General features: G+C 37.2%; 1 protein-coding gene across 1 annotated transcript; it reads right to left on the bottom strand.

The window, feature by feature from the left end:
• Nucleotides 1–389: 389 nt before the first annotated feature.
• On the bottom strand, nt 390–10,428 carry LOC123880249 (ER degradation-enhancing alpha-mannosidase-like protein 3). The gene is made up of 10 exons (XM_045928268.1): nt 10,081–10,428; nt 9,431–9,577; nt 8,239–8,391; nt 7,692–7,845; nt 7,166–7,335; nt 6,503–6,724; nt 5,862–6,027; nt 5,116–5,504; nt 4,810–5,011; nt 390–3,901 (listed from the first exon to the last, which is right to left on the bottom strand). The coding sequence occupies exons 1-10, from the start codon at nt 10,185–10,187 to the stop codon at nt 3,056–3,058; spliced, it is 2,556 nt and encodes an 851-aa protein (XP_045784224.1). The 5' UTR covers nt 10,188–10,428; the 3' UTR covers nt 390–3,055.
• Nucleotides 10,429–11,669: the final 1,241 nt, after the last annotated feature.

The following is an 11,669-nucleotide window of genomic DNA, read 5'->3' as shown; positions in this document are numbered from 1 at the left end:
CATCATCATAACCATGATCAACCCATCGCCGGCCCACTATTGAGCACGGGACTCCTCTCAGGAGAAGAGTTTAGGCCATATTATACCACGCTATCCAAGTGCGGATTGGCAGACTTCACACTTCTTTGAGAACACTACTGAGAGCGTCTCAGGCATGTAAGTTTCCTCACGATGTTTTCAGTCACCGTTAAAGCAAACGATATTTAATCCCTTAAGACGCGCATAGCTCCGAAAAGTTAGAGGTGCGTGCCCGGAAGCGAGCCCCTTTATTATTATTTAAATCAGTTAAGAAAAGCTTGATGTATAATAACTGACCATGTGGCATGTGTTATATAAGTTTGGAGTAAGACTTAAATGGGTTAAATGGAAATAATACGAGAATGCATAGATAATGTGGAATACTTGCGTTTATTTTATATCATTACCTCTTTTTACATAAATATTTATACTTAGGGCCTGCTTTATAACTGTCAAATTAGCTTTACCAAGGAATATAATATTTTCGAACGAGCGAGCTTTACTTTATAATATGACGTAGTCATTTTAACAGGTTCTCAAATCCCAATACAAAAACTCTCAGATTAAAGATATTACAAAAATGCAAAGACAAAATTTATTTGGTTTGGTTGATATTGTTGTAAAACAGACCCATATTATAAAAAAATAAATCGACGACGCAGCAATTAACATAATCTACCAAAACGTTACTTTTCAGAAGAGCGTTAATTCCGAAAAAAACTGAAAAAGGGTAAGTATAATTAATACAGTAACTAAGTTTTTTTTTCACTATACAAAGTGTAACCGCAAGCAAAAACGAAGGTCGGAGATAGTACTGATGATTACTGATAAGGTACCACAAAATAAAAACACGAAATAACCTGTATTTTTAAAAAGTTCACAATATATTGCTAATAAAACATTTGACTGGAGCTAGAGGTCAACGGTCCAGGCCGCGTCGTAAATGTGGTACTGACCCGAGTTTTGTACGCTGTAGGTACACTGCGGGTTTGAAAAATACCAAATCACTAAAACTACAAAGTAAGACAAATGATTAATGATTACACCTTGTATTATTGGAATTACAAACCAAATTGGAAACCAATTGATTGTAAATGTGATAGATTTTCCTGAAATACCTAGTCTAATGTCTATTTCGTACATGCCATAGTCAACTGCCAGATAACCACTTCTGCGCGGAAAATTAGAAATATCTAGCTAGACTATAAAAACTATTATAATAGGGTGATTTTATATTTTATATACTAGCAAATGTGGGCATGCGCTTCGTTTAATTTTTTTACAATTTTACAAATATACAATAGTTGTATTCCTATATATACCTACCTAAAGTACGAACATTTTGACTTATTTAACTTCTACATTACACATATTTTATACTCAATTATACAATTTTTTCAAAAACAAAAAGGGCAAAGCTGATAAAATTAGTTTTGCGCGTGCGTCCTTATCTCTGACAAGTGCTTAAAATTAAAATTTACTTAAAATTTGAAATTGGCGCACGCAACTGCGTATGCACGGATCACGAACAAATAAATCAAACGGCTATAGTCAGGTGAACGACGCACGAACACACAGATGATGGTTTTAGTCTATAAAGGACATGGGTAGATTTTTTGTGTGTTATACAGGGTGTAACCAGAACGCTTGCAAAAACGAAGACAAGTTATAAGATACCGTAAAAAAAGCTACGAAAAAAAAATTTAAAAAATCCTATAGGTACTTTCTAAAAGTTCACAATTTATCGGAAATAAAACATCTGAGTGACGCTAGAGGTCAACGAACGTTACGTAAATAGGTCACTCGAAGTCAATGCCGCGTCGTAAGTGGAGCATTGACCCGAGTTTTGCACGCTATACAATGCGGGTTTGAAAAATACTAAATCACTAAAACTGCAAAATGAGGCAAATGATTATATAGGCATTGAATTATGTTAAGGTAGTATAAAAATAACGCTAAGTTTTTGCGTTTTGGTTGCACCCTGAATATTAGCAATAAGATCGTTACAGTAAAATTGCACTTGACTTATTGTTATTGCTGTCGTCGATGTTATAGATAAATATTTTCTTATTTTACACTTACTCGTACATTTTAAGTACACCCTGATTTATTTTATAAATCTCTTTGAATTTAGGCGTGCCATAAAACGTATGATTGGAACGTAACTTTTTAATAAATAATTTGAAAATTTCATTGAATTTCAATAAATAAACAATATTTTAAATAAAAAAATAAAAATAGAATAATATATCAAAATTAAATCCATTTAGAAGCTCCAGTACACCTTAGCCCAATTCAAACTGTAACGCTGCTTGCGAATTGCGCCAAGATCTTTTGGTATTTGTATGAAAGTCGGCTTCGGCGTACACTGGTCGCACGCGGCAAATATACGCCCAATAACATAATAAATAGATTATTAGATAAATGTAATGTTCATGCAACAGTAAAATTATGTACCTTAAAATAGCACCTATTATTTTCGTTGAATTTCATCTGAATATTAAATTCTACTTATTCAAAATATAATGTGAAAATTAAAATGATGGCGTTTATTTAAAAGTACATACACATCCCAGTTAAAACGTACACATCACTAACATTAGTATAACATGTTAAATATGGAAAATAGCAGTATTAAGGATTACTGTACAAGTAAATAATAAAATGATATTGTACTTTGTGATTATTTCTGTGATGTACTTTTAGATTCAGTCGTACCCTTTTTTTACCTGACTGTGGGAAAGTCAAAAGGAAGGGTTTATGTTTTTATGTTCTAGCCTTTTTAAGTGTCTCATCTTTCGTTAGCCAAACAATAATACATTATTATATATACTTTCAAGAAACCATATAAAATAGATATGAAGAGAGTAATACGTGATATAAAAAACAACTAATTCATATTTCAAAGGCACGAAAATCTATACAACTCTTAATAACGCTTAACCTAATATAAAATTCAATATGTACAATTTTATACAAATGTTGATAGAACACTGATAAATTATGTACAATTGCATGAAGGTGGTATACTCCTGTGTCAGAAATCACCCGATTTATTCTTCTCCGCATCGTTCGTATGCTTGCCACTAGATTTGGTATCTTCTTTCACGTCATTGCTAACCGTCGAAACGTTCTGTTCGCACGTATCCTCACTCACGAACTCTTTGGCCACGTATACATCCTGAGTGTTGTCGCTGCACGTCTTGAGAGACGGGTCTTCGTTCGACAAAGACAACTCGAATTGAGCTACTAGCTGACTGAGGACCTTTCTCAAGTGGTCGAAGGATTCCTTATCTCCGGGTAAAATGTTCGCGTTAGTGATGGGTTCGCAACTTTCGTTGTCGCAAAAATTTTCGAATTCCTGTTTCATGGACCTAAGTTCGCCAATAACCACAGTCAATTCGGGATCATCACGTAACGCCTCAGTCAAATACAAGCCTTCTAGGGAGTAGAGGAATACGGCTGGGATATCAATGTCGTCCTTCCCGTCCCCGGACATGGCGAACAGAGCGGTGGTTTCGTAGCTGGAGTCTTTGACGTTGTCCAGTATGAGCGCGAACGTCGCCCCGGCCTCTTGAATGAAGCGCACTTTCTGTGCGAACGTGCATTGACCTCGCGTTGCGATCGCAAACTTTCCTTCTATTTCCTCTTTGTTTTCCACTGCAGTGCAGGCGTCTATGGGAGTGACAAAGACGGGTGTCCCGACATATCTGTCTGTTCCGGATATGTCTTTCCCGAAATGCCCCGGGCCGGCTGGGAATATCTTGTCGTTGATTTTGACTCCGGCGGCAACAACTCCATTCTCCGTGTCGCCCAACGTGTTCCATTTGGACATTTCGCGCATAAATGTAAGACCTTCAGCTGCATCTCTCGCTGATCTAGCCTGAAACAAGTTAATTAACAATATAAGAAATTTGCATTGGTTATTGAAGTCATTTAAGCATTGAGCCTGCATGGGACCTATAAGCAGATGCACTACCTTAAAACCGGTGTATTGTATTTGTATCTAGAACTAACAGCTGATTTCTGATATGTGTTGCATTGCTTATTTTCATTTTTCTATTTCGATTCGAGGTTTCGAGGGCAACCTATTGTAGTTCAATGTCAAAAATCTTTAGGCAAAGTTTCAACTCAATCGGATGAACGATACACGAAATGCATAAAATACGAAACCCACAAACAGGACTTCGTCTGTGGTGGCGTTTGATGGCGCGCGTGTTGTGACTTTTGGGGTGTTTTTTTGTTAGAAGTGACCGGTTTTTGTGCTCTGCTGGTGTTTATTGGTGGTGGAACTGACTGGGAAGCGCTCTAAAGGGGTGCCGCGTGTATGTCGGCGGGCGCCGGCACAGACGAAGTCCATACTTATACATATAGTTTCCCTAACTTGTAAATAACTACAAACTTGACATTGGCTAATCAGTGTAAAGCCAGACGAGAGAAAAAAAAACCCACAAACATTGAGAGGCCCGAACCAAGAAAGAGGTTGACAATACTAGCATCTGACAAGGGTAACGGCAGCAGCGTAGCGGTTTCAGTTAAAACAAGACAGATTTATGCCAGCGAATGACGCTGTCTCGTTTTAAGTGTCTTAAGGCTGAGCAAAGTCAAAGTGCGCTCTATGACAGCCTTACTTACAATGTTGGTGGTGTAGAGTAGTTACACACAGCCATTGGGAACGCGAGCACGGATATACCCATGTCGGAGAGTACGTGGATTTGGCAAGGGTCTTTGAGCAGGCACAGGCGCGCGGGCGTTGGCCCCAGTATTTGACGCGGGGGAACGGGTTCTTACAGTGTTGGTGGTGTAGAGCAGTTGCACGCGGCCGTCGGGCAACGTGAGCACGGATATGCCCATGTCGGAGAGCGCGTGGATCTGGCGCGGGTCATTGAGCGGACGCAGACGCGCGGGCGGTCGCGCGGCCGTCGAGCCCAGCATCTGCCGCATCGGCTGACGCAGCTTCTCCGCCACGAGGGAAGCCGTATTGGGACACGTTCTATAAACGACACGCTTTTGTTATATGGTGACTTCAAAAAAAATCCATACTCAGAATATTGCAAACGCAATAGACGCAAAATAAGATCTACTAAATAGACTTACTTCCTATACTTGTCTTCGTCGTCGTCATCAATTTTGATGTTCAAATGCGTGCTATTCCGTCCGTTAGTGGCCAAAGACAACGGCAAGAAATGGGCCTCGGTGGTTAAAACGTAGTCTTCCAGTTTCACGGGCAAGTCTTTATCGTCTCCGAACAACATGTACAAGTATTTGAAGGTTTCAGCCAGCACGAAGGAGTCCATCCTATCTTCTTGCACTCTTGTTCTGACGTCATTCACTGCCGCATAGCCACAAGGCACTCTAGTGTGTTGCTGCAAGGCCTTTAGGACCATTTTGCCCACTTGCAAGTAATGGTCGTCCCCAGTAGCCCGATGGAGAAAGTATGTGGACTCCAAGAATTCCGGGCGCAGAGGATGTTGACCCCAATGGACCTAAATTAATAATTTTAACTATAAACCTTAGGAGTTCATATTAAATAATATAAATATTAAACAGCGTTTTTGATAAATCATATAACAACACAAAGTTGTACCAAATGTGCCATAGATTCTTTCATTGATTCTACGATTTGACGAACTTTCAAATGGTCCTTCGAGTTCACAGAAGTTTTACGAGTTCATTTTTAAAATTAAGATTATTTGTTTGCAGGGTTGTAACATTGGAGTTTTAAATAAATCTCTTATGGGTATCACGCTACGACGAATCTTATTTGCTTTATGCCATTGGTGATTAATGGAAAGGAGTCATGACCTTCTGCAGTGAGGAATATGACTATAAAGAAGACTCACCTGAAAGTCAGATGTGAAAGCCTCTGGTATGAAAGTGTGACGTTGCATCACTTGATACAGCATTTCGTGAGTTTCCACCGCAGGGCGTACATCCCCTAACAACACTTGCAGTCCTGGCCAGAATGCGAGTAGGGCGTCCATGAAATTACGCGATTGCAAATGAGGTCTGTAAGGAATTGGATTATTAAGAACAAGAACACCATAAACTTAGCCAATCGCAACAATTGAGATTGTAGTAGTTATTGATGCAGTTTTTCAGCAATAGACCAGCAGATTTTTTGACTACTTCCAATTGTCCAATTCAGTTTTGCAGATAGAATAGAATAGATTTTTATTCAAATAGACTTTTACAAATGCTTTTGAATCGTCAAATAATTTACCACTGGTTCAGAATGCCGTAGATACATTATGTTTGGATGACAATAGATGATTATGGTACTGTTAAGTAGCATCTAGCAGGACAGTCCAGTTTGGGCTCAATTGTTTTGGTTTCATGCCCATCACCTAATTTTGAAATTGCCATTACCGGAAATCGAACTCGGGACCTCCTATTTATAAGAGAACAGCGCTCACCACTGCGCTATACAGTTTATCGAATATCATAGGTGAAGTCTGGGATAAAATAAGTCAAATCTAGTTACCTATGCATATGAACAGCCAGCATTATTGGACCTCGGCTTATGTACTTCATAACAGCATTGTAGTGTCTATTGAACCTAGCCAAATATTTTTCATCACCAAGGAGTATGTATGCTTTTAAACAGTATTCATAGTAGGAGTCGATGCCAGCGCCAACACCAGAGTCCTTTCTCACCCAATCTCCATTGTGTATATTTATCACTGTGCCCATTAAATCTGAAGCTCTGGAAATGAAAAATAAACATATATATTAGATCTGAATTAACAGATATAATGTGCTATTATGTGGATGTTCATTCTTTTTTAAGTGGCTTTATGGCTCTGAGTTCGAACCCTTTTTAGTCTTCGGCAGTGCACAGTTCCTAATAGTCCAGTAATTTGGTAATATGAGATGGAAAGTTTTCAGAAGGTTAGTCACTTTCAATATATTGCTATTCTTAACCGCATTATTCTTAAACTGCTTATTCTTAAGTACTACAATAATTAATTTAGTTTATATCCCTTAGACTGACTGAATCCGAAAGGTCTGCGGTTCAGACCCCACCCGTTGCATTATTGTCGTACCCACTCCTGGCACAAGCTTGACGCTTAATTTGAGGGGAAAGGGGAGTATTAGTCATGATTAGCATGGCTAATATTCTTTTAAAAAAGTAGTATTGTAATACCTATGTCTGATTTTCCACAGTCGGTCCATAGCTCTGTGGGCCTTCTGTTCGAATAAAGGCTGGCCAGTGAGACGAGAGAGTGCCGCCATTTCCAAAATCATGGTCCCGGCACAAGCAGTGCATGTCTCCCTTGACTCCGAGAGACCTTTTATTCCATGGCGAAGGTTTATCTGAAAAAATACTCTTTTTATCTACGCTCTATATAATATATATCTTAATCTAGTCGCCGGTCGCAGATTAAGACACAAGCTACATTTTATAGAAGTGTATTGATGTGAAGGTTACTCAAGGATAAGGGTTAAGCGTTAAGTGATTTTGAGATGGGTAAAAACTTCAAGGTCACGCCACCAATATGCTAATATTAGAAGTGCTCGGAGTATCGATAGGTGTATACAAGGAACGATATGTGCGTGCGCATGCGTATGTGTGTATGTGTGTGTGTGTAGTATTTTAACTAATTAAGTGTTAACTGAAAGTGAAGAACTGAATTTAAGTGTTAGTGAAATATCAAACATTTTATACTCACACGTCCATGCGGAATGCCAGTGGATGTATTGAATGCTGGTAAAAGCCTCCGCCCGAGATCTTCAGCCATTGCTAACAATTCTCCATTGTACCATTGTAAAACCGGTACTTCGTATTTCAAAGTCGTCGCCAAAACATGAGCTGATAGAAGACCACTGAAAACAGTACCGCAATATGTATTTGAATTGTATTAAAATAAGTATATGTACTAATTGTTATCTACTAGAGATTTAGGTTTTTAAAGATCCCGTGGGAACTCTTTGATTTTACAGGATAAAAAGTAGCCTATGTCCGTCCCCAGGATATAAACTAACCCTGTACCAAATTTCGTCAGAACCGGTTTAACTGTTGGGCTGTGAAAAGGTAGCAGACAGACAGACAGACACACTTTCGCATTTATAATATTAGTATGGATTTTCGCATTTATAATATGTCACAGACATATATGTCTGTGACTCTGTATCTCGTCTTCTGTGTCTGTATGTCGTCTTGCTGATCAGTGTCATATATGTGATATATTTGAAGCTTATAATGGTAAGTTGACATACCCCAGCACACGTATGTTGGTCTCGAAGACAGACACGATGATGTCGTGGTCGAAAGTGACGTCATTGATGATCAACTTTACAGCTCGACTAAACTCTGAGAAGTCACCCATTACCACCAGAGTGTCTAGACTGTCCACCAGCGTTAAGGAGAAACTGAAATTATTTGTTAGATATACAGTGGACCCCCGGTAATCCGACAAACGTTTTGTAGGAAATTGTCGAACTATCGAGTTTGTCGGATTATAGACTACTGCCTAAGACCCCCTATAGTCCGGATTTTTTTACGAAAGAGTACCTTGTAATCCAACAAATTACAAATCCAATGATAAGATTCTATAAGTCATACATACTCTAAAGTACAAATCATACTTCACTATGTATGTCAAATTTAGTAAATTCAATAATAATAGACATGTCGGATTACAGAGGGTGCCGGATTAGACAGGGGCCGGATTACCGGGGGTCCACTGTAATATTATGTATGGATTATCGGCGCATTGCGATTAATCTATAATTAAGCGCACAACTTTAGATTAAAGAGGAGCATCTTTTTTGGTAAGCTTTATATGCTTTAACATAGTGAGAGCGACAGAAGCTTTCACTGCGCTGGTATAATATAAAAACCTTAGCTAGGACAAAGTGAAGAATTTAAGCAATTATCAAAAAAACAGTATCTTGGCTCTACTATACTTTGTAGGTATACCTTAGACTTTAGGGCCTTAGGAGATAGATGGCGCAGGATCTAGGTTTCTCAAAAATCCTGTGGGAACTCTTTCATTTTCCAAGATAAAAAGTCAATGCCTATGTCTGTCCCTGGGATATAAGCCACTGTGCCAAATTTCATCAAAAACGGTTAAACTGTTGGGCCATGAAAAGCTAGCAGATGGACAGACAAACAGTCAGATAAGACATACTTTCACATTCATAATACTAGTATGGAATATGGATGTATATTTAGTGGCAATAGCTATAAGGTCAGCCTTATTGGCTAAATGACTGACTTGTATTGATGAAATATTTGTGCACACAGCTGTTTTAAACTTGTATAATATTGACAAAAAAAAAATAAGACTTCAATAACATAATGATAAGGGTCTCACTCACAAAATAGATGTCTTTGTTGTTGTTTTGAATACTAATGGACCAACAGTGTAATAACATGAGTATTTAGTCACTTAAAAATCAGGCTTACTTTCCAAGGACATCGTCCATGTCTCCCCGACTTGGTGTGACTCCTCTCCATCTACCTTTACAACTGAGAGGCATTAACTCATCTGCTGGGTAGGCATTGTCCATGTATGCATCATAGGCATGGTAGAACATGTTACGGGATTCTTCCCTAAAATAAACATAATCACAGAGATGTTATAATATTCGTATTGAAACATTTTGTAAGCAGTTTGATTAAAACTGACTGAAAAAAACTGGCTAGGTAGGACCCAAGCTACTCTACACCTTTTAGTAGTATATTAATGAGGTCAATAGGTTTTATTTTCCTGATTTGTCCTGGTTTGCTGGTATTATAGTGAAGATGAAATTAGTTTTAATGAATTTTCAAAGGGTCAAATAATGTAAGGCTTAATGTAAGAGCTGTGGTGGTTAACTATATTATTATAGGTACACAGTGTCATATCTTTGACGATATTGACAACATTTAAAAAGTTTTTATCATCATAATCGAAGTAGCGAGAGCACAACTATTTGTAAAGGTGATCAAATACATACAACCTTTGTGAGTGGTTTAAGAACGCCCGAGGAGAAACGAATCCTAATGTACTATCTACCAACGGAGTAGGTACTTTAAAAGGAAAAATGTAATTAATGTTTAGATAATTTACCTACCTTAGACTCAATCTTTCTGCTCTCGTCATTCCTAGTAAAGTTTCTTCTTCTGTAGTCACATATTCAATTGTAAAAACAAGTACCACTAAGAAATAGTAAATGGACATCACAATATTTTCAAATGACTAGCAGACGAAGCATATAGCAAAAAACACGTAATGCTTTAGTCATCAATTAAACTATACTGTTACGAAGTTGCAATTAAAGAATACGTGAGTTTTACAGCGATAAAAGATAACGAGAAATAAAAAAAATATAAATTTTAGTGGGCAGGTTTATGATAAAAGAAAGGAAAGAAAACCATTGAATTGGTGAAGAAAACATACAAAATAAATCGCCAAACGTCAGTAATTGTCAGTTGTCACTTGTCAACAGTCAACAACACGTCAACACCATGAAATGTGCCATGTGTACATCTCTTTTAACACTTGGATGACATTGACAGCGGGTAGTCGTAGAACAAAGGCTGCCAGCTTATAAAATGTCACCAATTTCAGAGAATATGTTGAAAATGTCAATGTTGAAAACCAATTAACTTTTATCTAATTTTAACTAAATGAGAAAGAAAAGCCGTCTTTATTTTCACAGTAAGAAAATATGTATATGAAAAAAAAACCATTGATAGACATGGACTTGTAACCTATCGGCTTATATAATATATTTACGTTGTGCTAAATATAGTTATAAAATTCAGACATATTTATGCTGTATCTATTAACAATATATTGTGAGGTTAATGTATATGGAATGGCTATAATATTTAAATAAAAAAATGAATTTTGAGACTTTTTACTTAGCATCACCACATACAAGGGGAGAGTTTGACACTTCACAATATGGCAGTGTTAGTTCCGATTTTGGCCACGCGTCGAAAGATCCTTGTCGCACATATAGATCAGTGTGACCATCTCAAAAATGGTAAATCTGCCCAATACTGCTAAAAATCTGCCAACCTCGAATCCTAAAAATGCCAAAAATATGCCATCGCAAAATTTTAGAATCATTGAAGCATGGACGTATACAATAGCTTTATGCATTGAAGCATTTTGAGATGATTTTGCTTAAATGATCCGTTATTCGAAACGGTAAATTGTTTTCCACTAGCGAAGCACAAAAATTAATTTATGTTTTTGACTGAGGCCGATTTCTAAAGGTTCTAACGGAGAGTTGGAAAGGATTTTGAATAAGATGGAGAATAAGTTCAATATGGTTTGATTTTTGACTTTTTATCTCAGTTAATATTTAACTATGCTAATTAAATTTTTGATTATAGTAGGTAACTAGTTAGGTATTAAATCGTGTTCATTTATATTTTGCAGAATAAAGCCATCGAGTTGGCTTTGCATTTTTTTCTGCTAAAATGTCATATGGAAAATATACAGATTTTCTTAAAATGAGCACAATAAACATAAGATATTCTCGTAAAATATGGTATTTAGGCAATAACTAATAAGTAATTTTTCTAGTTAGCTAATAAAATATACTTAACTAGTTAACTAGGTACACTTTCAATCATTTTTTTTAAATCATTTTCGTCACACATTCAAAGCAGTGATGAAAGTATTTAGAACAGGTCTGCTCATAATTCT

The sequence above is a fragment of the Maniola jurtina genome, chromosome Z (assembly GCF_905333055.1).
Source record: "Maniola jurtina chromosome Z, ilManJurt1.1, whole genome shotgun sequence".
Taxonomy (NCBI): Eukaryota; Metazoa; Arthropoda; class Insecta; order Lepidoptera; family Nymphalidae; genus Maniola; species Maniola jurtina.
Note: the sequence above shows the minus strand (reverse complement) of the source record. Positions and strands in the feature narration are given on the sequence as shown.